At 35.7% G+C, this 16,155-nt stretch overlaps 1 protein-coding gene across 1 annotated transcript in view; it reads right to left on the bottom strand.

Moving 5' to 3' along the window:
* Positions 1-3,455: 3,455 nt before the first annotated feature.
* Positions 3,456-16,155, bottom strand: part of SEC63 (SEC63 homolog, protein translocation regulator) — a 52,181-nt gene continuing 39,481 nt past the window's right edge. The window contains exons 13-21 of the mRNA XM_032184392.1: positions 14,350-14,497; positions 12,681-12,763; positions 11,002-11,061; positions 10,630-10,788; positions 9,735-9,893; positions 8,692-8,793; positions 5,299-5,397; positions 4,366-4,470; positions 3,456-3,882 (exon numbers count right to left, since the gene is read on the bottom strand). Of these exons, the coding sequence (XP_032040283.1) occupies positions 3,739-3,882; positions 4,366-4,470; positions 5,299-5,397; positions 8,692-8,793; positions 9,735-9,893; positions 10,630-10,788; positions 11,002-11,061; positions 12,681-12,763; positions 14,350-14,497 (1,059 nt within the window). The 3' untranslated portion in view covers positions 3,456-3,738. The remainder of the gene's footprint in view (positions 3,883-4,365; positions 4,471-5,298; positions 5,398-8,691; positions 8,794-9,734; positions 9,894-10,629; positions 10,789-11,001; positions 11,062-12,680; positions 12,764-14,349; positions 14,498-16,155) is intronic.

Below are 16,155 nucleotides of genomic sequence, written 5' to 3' on the forward strand. Positions count from 1 at the left end.
ACTGCAAGCCATGAAAATCACACAGATGTGCAATGGGAACGATTTTGGTATTATATCTAGAGTTCAATACCAAGCAGGAATCACCCAAAGATACCTCATGCACGTGTTTGTTTCCCAACTTGCCAAGGTCCCAACATAACACTGGCAATAAAGCAGATGCTTAAATTACTAAATAAAAAGGAATTTAAGCATACACTCAACTTCCAATATAGGTTTTATTTTTAAATAATCCTATAGTCATTCCTATCTTATAAAGGGTTTCCTTCAGTAGTCTTTAAATGAATAGTCAGCAAGGAGTTTGGGAAAAAAATAGGTATAAAAATAGAAGAAAATGTTAGTTTTGAGCAAACAATAGTTTAAAATGCAAGAAACGGATAAAGGAAACCTCCGTCTGTGCCTTCCTCCTCCAGAAAGGGGGAAAACAAACCCAAACCTGCAGCTAAAAACAAACTAGGTGTCAACTGGAACAATCCCAATGTTTCCTGAAGAAATTTATGCCCCTGCTTCCCCCTGCTGGAGGAAGAGCTGGAATTACTGGAATTATGCAATTTTGAATAGAAGCATCTTTTCTTCTTGTACACCTTAAAGATTTTTTCCCTCCAGTTATGAGACATTTGCAATTTTGAAGGCATTTACCACATTTTTGCATGACCATAACTTTCTAGTCATCGTGCAGCAGACTAGCAAAAGCATCAACCAAGCACTGACAACATTTTGGGAGGTGGGACCATTACAAAACAAAAATCTTTGAAAATCTATTCCTTTTATTTACACATATCTACTTCAGATGTATCCCGTTATTTCAAGAAGCGGCATTGACCTACCCTAGATGTATTTCACAGTACTTATATTTGCCAACCACAAGTTACTACCGCATCCCATATCAGTGTTTAAGCGAGGCCAGAAGCAGCAGGGCCAGCTGTGCTGCATCACCCACCTGCCTCCTGCAGCCAAATCCAAGCACAGACCTAGGGAAATGGCTTCTGAGAGCCTGGAAGTGATTTGCAGCATCTCGGCCCAGCTGGATGGTCCAGCTGCATGGGTACCTGCTCCAATCTCCAACAGAAAGCAAAAAAAAAAAAAATGGAGTATGACAGCAGAAGGGAGAAAGCAAGTCTGTTTACACAGAAATAAAAGTAGGTACTTCTAAATTATGCATAGGACACTAGTGCACAGGGGTGCAGCAGCAGAAATTTTATTTCTACTGCTTTTTTAACTTTACTCTTCAAGTTACTAGTCCAGTTTCAGAAGAGCGTAAAAATTTGTTCAATCCATTCCTAAATCCTCTCAAAAAGCAGGACAGACAACAGTAAATGCAAAACATTGCTTCTTCCTGATAAAAGCTTTACCTATACCAGTAACTTATTCGAGAGAGAGTTACTCAATCTTTGATTAACAAATGAAATTGTTAGTCAAAACTTGTTATTAATGGTCAGACCACACAAGGGACCAACTAACAATGCAGTAACATAACACTCGGAGCTGTGCATCTGCAGTGGGTATTTATATCCGCATGAAGCTCTTAAATACCTCCTCACACCCCTCTTAGAAGATGATGCAAACTGATGCACAGCCATATAGTTAATACTTTTAGGAGAGAAAGCACCAGCCTGCCTTCACGTTATGAACTAGATTTCCAATACCACTGCACTTCCTTTCCTTGCATCTTCTATTAAGTTACCTTGGCTATGCAGCAGGCCCACATTTGGAGTATTAGATTTAGCCTTTGTTAGTTCAATAATTATCCATGGTTTTCAGACTTCCAGTGTAATCCCAGCTGTCAGCTTTAATCTTTTAGAAGAAAATAATTCACTGTACAGACCAGAGACTTTTTTTTTTAAACGACTTCAATGCATTCATCTCTTGCAAGTATACAGCTTGACTTCTAATAGTAAAATTTAGGAACCAGTAGTCAGAACACCCACCTCCTCCCATGCTGTTATCAGTTTTCTGTTATCAGTTTTGACTCCTAACTATAGTCACTCTCCAATTTTTAACCACTGCAAATTTGCTACGAGTTGTTCTGGCAGAACAATGCAAGTTTTACATTCATTTTGCATACTTGATAACAGTGAGCCTAACACCTCTTCCTCAAGCATTTCTCTCATCAGTGTAATATTTGGCTAGAAAGACTTTCAAATTCACCTAGTGTTGTTTTTGTTATGTTTTTAATTCTTTACTGCATTTTGCAAATGAAAAATGGAGTTAAAGGTGTCAAGTGTATAAGCTGTTTAATTTAAACCTAGTCTCCATACTTTATTTTCACCATCTGACACTGCTCATGTTTTCTGATGTTTTACAAGTTTTTCCTGCATGATATGCACTTCAGAAGTACTTTGAAAAATACCATAATCTCATTTAGAACATTTTCAAATTTTATTTGCAACTACTGCAATTACAAAGAATATATCAATGTAAATTTGCATTTAAAGTGACATCCCTTTTTAATAAACAAGGTCACAAATTAGTGCACAGCTGATCTGGCTTTGGGTGATTTTCATAGGATGGAAATTTCTCCGCACGACAACTTGCCCCACGTCTTACAGCATCACATTTCCATAGCTGAGAAGAAGAATCTGTCTGTGGATTTTGACAACTCACACAATAAACCAACAGCCTTGATTTTCTCTTCCCTGAACTTATTGCCCAATCAGACTATTTTTTCCAAGCAGGGGTTGGGTAGAATCACTGCCTTGTTTACACACCTGAAGGAGACTGAAAATAGAAAAAGACCTCTAAGAGATGCACATTTACAAATGCAAACAGGCATCAAAATATCCAGTTCATCGGTGGGAATTGAAAACTGATACAAAACGTGCACTCTTTGCACGTTGCATTTTACTTCTTAAAATGTTTCTGATCGTGTCAGGTAGATTCAGATTTAAGAATGCACTTCAGCTTTCAGCATGTACCTTTTACAAAGGTATTTAGCAAAAGCCACTAACTTATCTAACACATGGTCCCAAAGTTGCTTTCAGTCATTTTGTTTATCAAAAGACTCAGATCTTCTGCTGATCTGGTGAAATAAAGGCTTAAAAATGTTTTAAGCCATTACTATTTCCTACGGCAGAGTCAAAAAAGTTTGATTTCCATAATAATCTTGGGCATTAAAAGGCAACAGTTCTAAAAAAGCAGCCCTCCAGAATATATGGAATGTGGCAATGGGTATGAAGTCAATATAGAGTAATCAAGTTAAGTAAAACAGATTTTTAAAGCTATGAATGATGTGAGCAGTATCACAGCAAAATATTGAAAGAATACCACAGAACCAAGTTTGAAAGTTGAGCAGATGTTGTTTCAACCAACAACGATTCATAACGTCGACTATACTGAAATGTCTTCTAAAATAAATTCCTAATGCAGAAAAATTTGTTTAAAGTTGGCTCCTAGCTAATAGTACCTTTTATTTAAATTTGACCCTAAACTGATCAGACGATATATAGCCCACACTTTCAGACATTTATAATAAAAAAGCTTTTATTTTCAATTGAAACAAATGCACCATCCTGCACTTGAAGGCTATAATGAGCCATAAGCATATTCCAAGGTTGTATCAATGGCAACAGATTTGTTTCACCTCCACTGAGAAGTTACATAATGCACTCTTAATTCGTAAAGAAAAATTAAACTCAGCCTTCTCAAAGCTTCTGTACTGTGTTTCTCGATTATTGTACAGTTCCACAGTCAGACCAAGAGTTTGCAGTGTGTGCAGATATTGTAGTCAATTAACAGTATTGTTTAATCATCATCTTCTTCCTCTTCTTCCTCCTCCTCAAAACTGTCTTCAAAGCCCTCGCTGTCTTCCTGGTCCTCATCACCTTCTATTGCTGTATCCCATTGAGGATGATTTTCTGGCACTGGTTTTGCTTCATGAACTTCCAGCTGTAATTGGATGAAGAGAAAGAAAGGAAGAAAAGAGGAGAAAAGAGTTACAAAAAATACACACCCATTCGAGAAAACAAAACAAAACCAAAAAGGACATGCCACACAAAATTGACAGTTAAAATTCTGCTTCCAGAAATATGACACGTTCCCATTAACTAGATGTTTTTAGGACTAAGAGAAATTGCATGGCAGAACTCAAGATACAAAGACAGAGCAAATTACACTGCAATTTTTTTTTAAAAAAAGAAAATATAGATTAAAAAATGCACACACTGGAAAGCATCGCAACCTTTAGTCCCATTTAAATCCATCATAAAACCGCTACTACTGGGATTAGGCAGAACCCACTTGAAAGCCACTCTTTGCAACTATTTTAAAATTAGGACATCTTGAATTCTTGTAGATAACGAGGCTTTGAGGATTTTAATAGCTATATGAAGTACTTTTTAATATAATACAAAAACACAATACATTCATCACCTTCAATGGTTTAATCCGGTCCAAACCCATATATGAATCTGATCTTAAATAAACTGTGTACTGATAGTTTCCAGGCTTGCCCGGTGCTGGGAATTTCAGCTCTACCTGCAAAAGAGAATTCACTCCATGAGTTCTTACACCTTTGAAATGACATATTAGAACAATTAACCAAGTATTCTAATGAGCAATAAATATAAATATATTATTACTGAATAATATAGATATTATTTTTAAAGTGACCTATATTTGAGAATTCCTATATGATAGAGTATCTGCAGAAATACAAAGAATACCCAAGCACAATGCCTTCCAAGAAAGATTAATATTCGTAGTCACATTTTTTTTTTCTGATTTAGACCAAAGTAGCTTTACATTTTTTAGCATACAATTTCCTCCTGTTGTATGGTTCCTAACTCTAACCTGTGTGGATTTAGAAGAATATTTGGTCTGCTGAAAGTATTAGTTTACTGTTATTTGAAATAGAACATAAAATTTATTTTGAAAGAACAAAATACATCAAATCTACAGTTTTCAGAAACACAAAGAACACAGCTGAAAGGTTACAGTCTTGGAAAGGCTCAGATGAGCCAAGGCTAATGTTTTACAGAAAAAGAACACTTAGTATTTCTCACAGGTTTGTATAACTTTAAGAATGATTATTTTGTATGAATACTGGTTTAATCAGCTTTTGATATCAGGAAAAAATTATGATCTGGTGAGGAAGTTGAAAGGCTTAAATTATTTTTTCTTTTTTCCATTATTAACTTTCACGGTTAAAAGGCTCTTGCATACTTCTATCAGGAAACTAAAATTTGTTTCCCTTTTTAAGAGTCAAGTGTGAAAAAAATGAAATTAATTAAATGTATTTGCATACCATAATACACTGTAGGACAGCTTTGCAATAATGAAAAGTAAATTTTTCCACTACTTTACCTCTTCTTTATCTTTTAGTGTACAAACATGATATGGCATACATATTAGCATCTGCTCCTTTCGATCAGCAATATATAACCACCACCATTCTTGTTTTTCCTTTCAAAAAATAAGATGAAATATTAAAAAACAGGAATGTTAAAGCCACAAAGAGATATTTGTACTGTTTACAGCAGTTAATTATGATTCATTGGTCCTTAATAATACAGATACAAGGGATTTTTTTTTTTTTATATAATTCTTATTTATGTATTAACAAAATAAATAGTATATGCCATGCACTGAAAGAAAACAGGTTATCACAAGTAACTGTTGGCCTCCAAAGGTTTCATTCATTCATAGCCAGCCCGATTTACTGTATCAACATGGAACCATTCTGAAGAACTGTGTACACTGAGGATTAATGAGCAAGTTCGTGCACGTACAACATTCCCCAACTCCATCTAATACTACCTTAGGTCCTTTGACAGAAACCCAGCCTGAATGAAAAGGTCGGCGTACACAGCAAAGCATGCTGAAAGACAAAGTACTCTTCCCAGTAAACCTCTGAGCCCCTTCCAAATTCCACAGGTGGGAATCAAATACTGTTAATGTATAGAATTTGTTAACATATAGAATTTGAAGATTTTTATTTTATTATTATTTTTTTTAATCTACTGAAATAGTAGACTAAAAAAAGTGTAGACTAGTCTAAAATCCTAATTGTTCTCTTTTTCTTCTTGAACACTTCTGAACCAGGGTTTGCTACCCTAAAATTTAAGTAGCGCATGTAAAAAGTCACAAATGCTAAATAACTTTTTTCCTCTTTTAAAGTGACTAGTTGTTATGCTAGTAAGGATTATCACTATCTCACTGGAATATTTACCTAGCAAACTACAGATTTATAACATCAAAACACACACACCAGCATCCAAGAGACCCTGATCAGCACTGTTCAGTCCCACAGCTGAGAAGTACAAAATTAACTCAATGTGTTAACTGCAGTGTATGAAAGTACAAGCAACTGCATCACAGTAAAGCAACAGCATTTCTTCACGTTTAGAACAGATACCAAGAACAGAAAACACACCTATTCACATACAATTTAAGGCCAGAATTTGTAGAACCAAAAGTCCTTTTTGCAGCTACTCCAAATGATTTTATTTATGAATAACTGTTCCATGTGATTACAAGGCATAAATTGTTTTAACAGAAAATACAATGTCAATCCCAAGGGGGCTCTAGGAATAGAAAGATAAACAGTAGAAGCACTGCGTTCCACAGAAGTACTGAGGAACAAGAACTAAAGAAGGTAGAACCATTACAGACATGGCTACTTCCACTTTGAGCCTGTGAGGCCTCTAACCATAACAGAAAAGATCATCTTCTGTACCTAGATGTTAGTTTTGACGTTGTGTGCTGACTTACTATATGCTGTGTATGTTTCCATCACACTTAATGGCAAGGAATCCTTTTTTCTTTCTCCTTAGAGGAAAGTACAGAACAGTCAACTGAATTTTCACAAAAACTGGTAAAAATAACACCCAACCAAGTGGGGAAAGAAATACCATTCATTACTCTAGTGCTCGAAGAAATCTATAGAGTAAACTCTTTGGAAGTGAAGAACCTGAACGCAAAGTAATTTTTTATAGAAAGGACAACTGTGCAGGAGTGTCATTTTCCGCTCTCTTATTGGGTGGAATTTACAGTTTGTGCCTGTGAGAGTCTGGCAAGCTAACAGGCAAATGGGCAAAGCGCCCTTTAACAGATGGGTGCAAGGTTTGGCATGCCAGGGAACCAGTATGTTCATGAAATTGGAATACCAGGGCTAGTTTCTACCTAAAAATGTCAAAACTACAATCTGTGCAGTTTCTGGATCTACGGTTGCGGAAGCAGAAGATAATTATTTAGGAACCTGCATAGATTAAAGATGCATCACTGGCAGAGTAATCAACTGCCTAAAAACTTTGATGAAAGCACATACTGGTCCTCAGGAGGCAGTCCCAATGAGGCTCAGCAACACTCAAACATCCATAAACCCTGGAAATATAAAGATTAATACAACACTTCATCCGTAACTCTGCATCTCTGAGCTGGCAACAACTGTGATTCAGTATACCATAAATCACAGAGGAAAAAATAAACCAGAGTTTTGTTCTTCAGTTTTTTTCCTTCAGATTCTGCAAATCAACTCTGAATATGCTCCAACTGCAGCTGCATTCAACTTTTGGGAAATCAGTGCAGAGAAAACAGAAAATTTACAACTACAATACCATGCATTTCCTTCAAATATTTGGTTCAGAGCCGTATTTCCTTTTTTAACCATGGTACCGCATTTTGATTTTATCATCAAATCTATCAACAGCTTTGTTACACACAGCAGCTTATTACTTGGGAGCATAAGCAAAGTCTCTGAAGGAACCTTTGGTGCAGTAAAAAAAAAACAACTAGTAGTTAGCACCCCTGTAGCACAGTGCATAGTATACGCTATTTGAGGTTAAATTGATGACCAAAGCCAGCTGCCTTTGCAGCAACAAGCAACAACTCTGCTGTGCCTCTGACGTGATCTAAGGCAGATACAAGAGCAAAATACCAGTACAACTTTTTCTGTTATACTGGTACACAGCCAGAATTTGTATTGAGAGATGAGAAGTTGCCTAACAATGTCAGGAAAATGCAGCATTACAATAATCTCATACAAAGCTAGATGTCGTGAGGCAGCATGTTCTTCCCCATCTCAGTCACCTCCTTTAATCCAGAAAAGGAAGCATAAGCCTTGCTTCTGCTCCCTGTTACTGAAGCCAGCACAATGCAGGAGAAGACACCCTAAATTGCTTCCCTGCTGTCTGATTAGGAAGCTAAAGGGAACCCTCTGAACCACCGGCCCGGAAAGAAAGCATGGCCAAATATTCCTCCTTTCTGGTTCCAATCTGATCATCTCCCACTGAGCTTTCTCACTTGCTCAGAACACAAAACCCACACTTTGAGAAATGCCATCCTTTTCATGGTTGCATTGTTGTAATGGGTTTTCAGACACCTGCAAACTCGTCAGCAGTTTGCATAAGTAACAACTGATAGAACTTGCAAAGCCAAAGGCTGCTGTAGACACACCCCAACCTACCTACAGTACCGAGACACCCTCCTTAAATGCATCCTCTTCTTCTTTCTCTGATACCTCCTCACAGCTGACCTTATATCTTTAAGCTGTATAGAAAAGACTGCTCCATGATTGGCTTATGCCAGTTCCAGGGAAGGGGTCTTTAGAAAGCAAGACATTTTCAGGTAAAGATTAGCAATTTCTTCAAGTATTAGAATATTTTTGAAGTCCAGTATTTACAGGAAAACTATATAAAGAGTGATTATTTTTTATTATATTAATTCTCATGTGTCACAACTATGTTTTCTATTACTGACCTCTGGAAAAAAGAGACTGTAAACGGGATGTGTTATCTTCGACTTGGTTTCAAGAAGAGCTCGTTCCTTTCTCTGTATACTTTGCTGTAATTCTTGCCACTCCTGTCAAAGACAAATTTAACAAGTTACTGTGCACTAGCCATCTCTTGACCGAAAAAAGAAAAATTTTAGCCTATGAAAAAGATACCTATGACAAGCTCTTACACTATACTGCACTATGTTTTATAAATGGGAAAGGCACACAAAGATTAAATTATACAGTACAATTAAAAGCCAAAAATATATATTTATATATCAAATAGTAAAGCTAATGAAATCACTAATGTAGGTATTAAAAAAAAAAAAACAACAAAAAACAGATCTGCAAGATCAGTCTGCAAATTCAGAACGCCCTACTATTGCACCACCTATAAACACTCATCTTATCTGTAAGTGTCTTGATTAAAAGCTTTTTTCCCCACCCAGTCAGAAGATTATTCTCACCCTGTATTGGACTTCCAGCTGCCTCTCTTAAGTCTTCCACTGTGGTGCAGAAGTCATCTACAACCACAGTGCTTCATTCTCAATTGCAACCTCTTAATGCCCAGTTTCAAATGACTGAGTAATCAACAGTAGAGTTTTCATATTAAGTACATGTAACAGTTCCTCCAACTACAACATGCTTATAGTATGCATTGTACAGTATACAATAGCTACCGTATATAAAGAACTAAGTTCAAAGGAGAGGCATTATATGATAATCTGCAGCAGATAGTAATCAAATTAAGCTGAAAGAAACATTGCAATCACTCCCTGAAGTTAAGCTATTTTTCTCTTTTCATTTTTATGCTTTGTCTACATCGCAAAGACCTTTCTCTACTCTTTCTAAAACAGACTTGCAATGACAGAGCTCTTATGCCAGAATGAGGCCTGAAAACCTCTGGTGTACCAATATTACTTCTTTATCCTAGTGTTGCCTAGCCTGAGGGGATGCTAGAGGATTAAAATGCATTTTCTCTCAAGCCCAGAGGCAACATTACCCTTCAAGAAAAAGCAAGACTTACAGCTTCATCGTCTTTGTTTTGTTTCTCATCTTGTTCTCTGTCAGAGTCTCTGTCACTTCCATCATCTTTTTCACTTTGAGAGTCCCTGTTTGTTTCTTCTTCTTCAGATTCACTTCCTTTATCAGAGATCTCTTCTTCTTCTTCCTTCGCAACTACTTCCTAGTGAGGGGAAAAAACAAAACGACCCACCTCTAACTTAGTTTGTCTGCATTATTGTGGTATGCAACATTTTCAGCACTTGTTTTAAGGTCTCATTTCTTATTTTAACTCTCATTTCCTATTTTGATCTACGCTCTTCCTGTGTGGCGGAGTACATCTACAAAGAAGATCAGTCTTCTTCACCTCACGTCCTAAGAGGAGCAGGGAAGCAATTTTCCTTCTCCATATGGTATCCGTGACACAAATAGGAGAAAAGGGTGTTTGATTCCAGGGATGCATTTCAAAGAAGTCATACAAAAATTAGAGAGGAAATACCTACAGCATGACCCACGAAATGGAGAAAACACCATGCAGTAGGCGCATAAAGGTACTAAACCTGTTTAATTTACCAGAAGAAAACTTCATCTTACTAATTTTTTGCCCTTAAAGGAAAAGTATAAGGTATAGAACAATCCATTTCCCAGATGGCAGCATAACAAAACTGTTAAAAAAGGAATATGAAGCCAGACTTCTGAACTAGTTAGGCATAATTTTCAGTGGGCCACAAGAACTCCACTAGGGTAGAATTCACTGATAATTTTATCCATAATTTTTTAATCTCAAGAAACAGAATATTTTAGGAAACATGCTTTACAGAAGCACTGAATGAAATGTAAAAACAAACAAAACAAAAAATATCAGATTAAGAATGATAAACAGAACATAAAACTAAAGTATCAATGAATCTATGAGCTACCCCATTAGCTTGTTTTTGCTTCTGCTGTTTTGGTGGCTGCAATGAAGGCGGCACAGGTTTCTTTTTCAACGGCTTCTTTTTCTTTGATTTTGAAGCTTTCTTGGTTCCTTTATTCTTTTGCTGCCATCCTTTGCTCTTCGCTTTGTTGCTGTCTCCTTGCTGTAAGAAAATAGTATTTAAAATATTTATTCTGTTCATCAAACTTCAGGTATCCACTCTACTTCAAGCATTTTAAAGCTGAGAACCAAAGTTAGAAAGCAGAGTTCAAGAGACACTTAGTAAGTGTTTCTGAAGAAGGTGCTTGAGAAGGGCAAATTTAGTAACTCAAAAGTTCTCTTCGGCTAGCAAGAGGAACATTTGTTCTCAACTTACCCCCTCTTCTGCTGGTTGCTCTTCTGCTGAACATATAGACTGTTCCTTTTCAAACACTTCCTGATTAGAGAAAGATGTGAGAACTGTTAATGCCTCTCTGTACCAAACGAGCAAATGATTAAAGAGTTGCATTTATATTTGAACTTAACTAAATATAGCTAAATCCGTTCTGAAGGTTTTATTCCAAAAAAAATTTTTTTGCACTGACAAATGCAACAGGGGATTAACACATCAAAATTAGAGTATTTCAAACATTTGGTCTAGGATTTTTCCATCACTAACATTAAAAGGAAATTTAGTAACAACTGGCCATCTTGTTCCAAAGAACCTGCTTGTTTTATAAAAAAGAAATCCTTTATCACAAAAGCAAGCAGTAGTAAAATGCAAATTCTGTTCCAATTGCCAGAACATTAAAAACTAACAGCTGCACTGCTAATCAGGGACACAGGAAAGCAATCAAACTAGATATACGAAACGTTGAGACACAAACACAAAGTTAGTATTCTGTTCACTAGAACATTTCTATATAAATGGGAGTTTTCCATTTCTGTCTTTCTTTCATCAAAGCATACTATGTGCCATTAAAAACATAAAAACAGTTATGGGGATTATGTCTTACAGAATGATGGCAAATAAGAGATGTTTAGACCACGTATATCAAGGTCAGACCACCTAGTAGAGTCCCATGTAGAAAGCACCTTATATGAGTTTTCTATGCACTGTCAGACCTCTTAATTAATTTTGAAGTACAGTTAAATTTGCTCACAATTTTCAGCTTTCTCCAGCAGGTGATGGTGTTTTTATTTTCTACTTACTGCATCCTCAGTTATCATCGAGACGCTGCATTCTGAAATTCCACAACATGAACACTCGGTAGTTGCACATACAGACTGCTTTGTGTTTAACTGCCTTCAGTGTGTAGTCTGGTCCCCACCTGTTACACTCCTGCCTGTATGCCCTACATTAGTGGCTTAATTCAGGCCTTCAATTTACTTAGACAATTATCTGAATAGTACAGATGTAAAAGATTATACTGGAGACTCTGTTGGGTAAAAGTTTATTTAGTTTGTGTACTACATTTTTCATTCAAAGAAAGTTATTACTACATTTTAAGATAAAAAATAAGCACAAGTCGGAAATTTAACTCCTAGGGTGTAGTATTATTTTGGTTACATCATGTTGCTACCCAGTCAGTCTGCTTCCTATGGCACAGGTGTATCTCTTTTATATTAAGCTATGTATATGCTATACTCTGCTGGACTGAGTTTCTTAAGTGTCCAAAAAAATCAATGGATTTGTAACATTATGAGTCCACAAAGTGAAATCAGTTCCAAACACTACCTTAAGTATTTGAGCAAATACTTCATCCTACCTCAGAAACTAAGTTTCTGAATGTCTTTCACTCTTAGTTACAAACCTCAGGGCAGTATCACCTGCCATATTTCATTGTTTCCTACAGAGCTGCAATGGGTCTGACTCAACTTCAATCTGACCCCAGGAAAACTGACTCATTCAGAAACAGAAATACAGAGAGGATCAAGAGCACAAGTTCTCAATTTAAAAATCTTTATTTTATAGTTACATTTACAAAACACCATGCTGGCTCCCAAAGCATAAATGCTTGTTGATAGGCACATAATCGCAGTTAACTTTAAAGAATAAGTATTGTTAATACTTACTGCCATTGTTTGTCTCGTCAGTGTGACCAGAACAGTGACAAGAGAACCCACTGTAATATTGTTGCTGTCTTCATCATCCAAAACTGGAATAAAAGAGCAATACATCTATTACACTTCTGCAAAGCATTTTTTTCTCCATTAAATATGTTCTGTTAAAAAGCTGAATTTGTATGCTTATATTTAGACATAACAGAAGCAATCTCAAAATATTATTAAATAAGTCTCTTACAACATCAAATACACTGTCAGGATGAGGGCTGATAATTCAGAAAACTATAAAATAGCAACATTGAGTTTGAAATTTTAATTGCATGGAAGTTAGGAAATTCAAAGTTATTGCTTCTGTGGGAACCATAATTCTATTATATTGTGCATTATATATATTAAAGCATAAAACTTCAGAAACATGAAATACCACATATGACCAAAGGGACCTTGTTATATTTGTTCTGGGAATCGTAACTTTGATTTCCCTGACTTTCATATGATTAACAACTCAATTTCTATGCCACTTTAACAATCATGCATTTAATTCTTTTTTAAGTAGAAGGCAAAGGAAAATAAAAGAACAGAAATGATTACTTTAACTAAAACATCAAACGGAAAACCCACAGGAAGGCCATTGAAGAGTTTATCTCTTCGGTCTATGAACTGGATAACGTTCCAGGTCGAGGAAGAAGAGAGTTATATCCCAGTGTGGAACTTTGATTTACACCCCACCCTGCCCCAGGAAGGCAGTTTTGCTATTTACTAGTTTAACATATATATATTTCATACAATATTATGTTTCATATAACTTCAGTACAATAAAGCAGTGGGGTTTCTGTTGTTGTTCGCTTGCTTTAAAAAAAAAAAAAAAGTAAATATTTGGAAATACCAAGGTTAACAAACATTTGTTTCCTTAACAGGCATTTTCATTAACATTTTGTTCTCAGAGAGGACTATGCATATGACAAGTTAAAAGTTAGGCTACCCAACCAAATGCATCACATTTCGAATTTTATCATTGCCACTGCAGTAACAATATAAATAAGTATTAGAACAACCTTTCATATATTTCAGATTTACTAGCACTGATCTTCTACACAGGAAAGGAGACTGAAGAACCAATCCACTTTCCACTAAACAGCTACCTAACAGGGACTGATTAATAATGTACCTAAACTTAGAGATTAACACAATTATACTCTCGTTGAAACAGTGCATGCAAAATTTAAGCACAGCATGGACAAATTCTGCCATATAAAAAAAACGTGCAAAAGATTATCACAAAGAAACCCATGAATATTTAGTCATCAGTCACTCCATACTAGAATAAGCCGAACATAAATTCAGGTATAAGGACAACTTTTTAAGATAGCTAATAAAAGTGGCATTTCAACCAGAATTCCATATTACTCATGAAATATTAAACCAACTGATGAAATACCAGATAAGCTCCTGTAGGAGAAAGTATTGCTGACTTGGGAATTGGTGAAATGTTTTAATGTATTTTATCTTCTCAGACTATTAATCTCACGTACAAGAGTCTGCCAATCAAAAAATGTCATTTCCAAGCCACATAAATAATAGTGAGTTGTGTTTCAGAGTCCTCTAAAAGACTACTGCCAACAAACTACCAAAATGTCATAAGACTGACATATACAGAACAGAAAGACCTCCGACTTACCCTGTGGTTTTATATCCATAGTGACATGTGGAAAGCTACCAAGGACAGCCATAACTTCATCATATTTCTTATCTTCAAGGAAATGCAGTAAATTCCGACGATCAGAACCTTTCAAACTCACCAAATCCTGAATAGTTTTGATTTTATACTGAATTTAAAAAAAAAAAAAAAAAAGAAACCACATGGTAGCAGAGAACACAGTCCACAAAAACTCTTGCTAATACATCACTTGTGTCCCCACATTACTAATATATACACAACATTTGATTTGATCTTATAAAAAAGCCACATTTTTGAAAACTTGCAAGTTTTGCTAAGCGATAAAACAAAGAGGTTCCATTCTAACCTAATGACACTGGTCTGAACATTGGTGTGTTTCATAGGATGTGATCCCTTAGAAACTGAATAGGTTTGTTACAAAAGTATTATTTCAGCTCAGCTCTTTCAGAAAGATGAGTCGAAATTGAGTTCTTTGTTTAACTGGACTACTTCAGTGCTTTGAGATTTATGCTAGCAGGAAAAAGCTAAGTAACTTGTACTTAGTTGTTATATTGAATTGCAAAGAAATCTAAAATTATTCCTTTTAAAGATTTGCAGAGCACAGGGGCAAGGACAGAAACAGAGATTTGTCTGAACACTAAATTGCCTCAGACCATTAGGAAAGTATGTATTTTATTAAAATCAACTTAACGTATCTAGGCAGGTTGATCATGACTCCAGGCAGGCTGATTACGTCCCCATCTAGGGGACTATATTATAAATGAATTGCATGGGAATCCTGTACAAATAAGCCTAACAAATTGGCCTCCTCTCTTTCAGGGAAAAGATGAATGGGATTACAAAATAGTCAAAGTCTTGTTTTCTTAGGAACACTATACATATCAAAACTATATTCAGAATTGTGTGTACTTTATTGCATGCTCCCTATAGACTGCAACTCAATTAAGAAAAATAAGCATTTAACAATACTTGTAAGAGAATTGTTCTTCTACTTGATCCCAAGGAACAGACTATTTAATGCCAGTGAATGAGCATCTTCAAAGTAAATCAAAAGAAAAATGTGGCACTCAAGAATTCGTTATCTCTACACTAATAAAGAAGCACTTAAACACTACCTAATGCTGTTAAACTACCTAATGCAGCTAAACAAAGCTTACATTACATAAAAATAACATTTTAAACACAATTAGCCATTGTCATAAGACTATCATAAAAGTCAACAGCCTCTATTAGAATATAACTGCTTGTTTCTAACCAGGAATTTGTGGAAGATATGCTACAGTCAAACAAATAAGCAGGTTTGAACACAGCAGAAGTCAGTGCAACAGGCGTAAAGAAATGTATGCAGGTATTCAGACAACATAGTCACACAACCTTTTTTGTCCTTAAATTCTACAAATATCAATACTTATCCAGCAACAACTACACAGCAATAGCTTACTTTTGTTTTGTTTGTTTTTAAATGCATCCTCTTTCATACATAAAGGATCACAAAACCTGAAATACTTAAACACAGTAATTTTTTTTTCCTTTTATGAAGTCCTTTGTACTATCATCGAATTGCTTTTTTTTTTTTTTAATCAAACTAGATGACAGAGCAAAACAAGCAAAAAAATATTATATTCCAGCTGTACTGTGAAAACATGTTGCATTCAACAGAAGATAATACTCTGCAATAAGAAAGAAACTGTTTCTTCTGTTTCTGAGGTCAACGTGCCTTTTATACTTAACAGATCTCTGATCTTCATTCCTACCTCCTATCAGAGATGGAATTTAAAAATACAAAAAGCACACAAATCTAGGGTA

Source organism: Aythya fuligula, chromosome 3, assembly GCF_009819795.1.
Source record: "Aythya fuligula isolate bAytFul2 chromosome 3, bAytFul2.pri, whole genome shotgun sequence".
Classification (NCBI taxonomy): Eukaryota; Metazoa; Chordata; class Aves; order Anseriformes; family Anatidae; genus Aythya; species Aythya fuligula.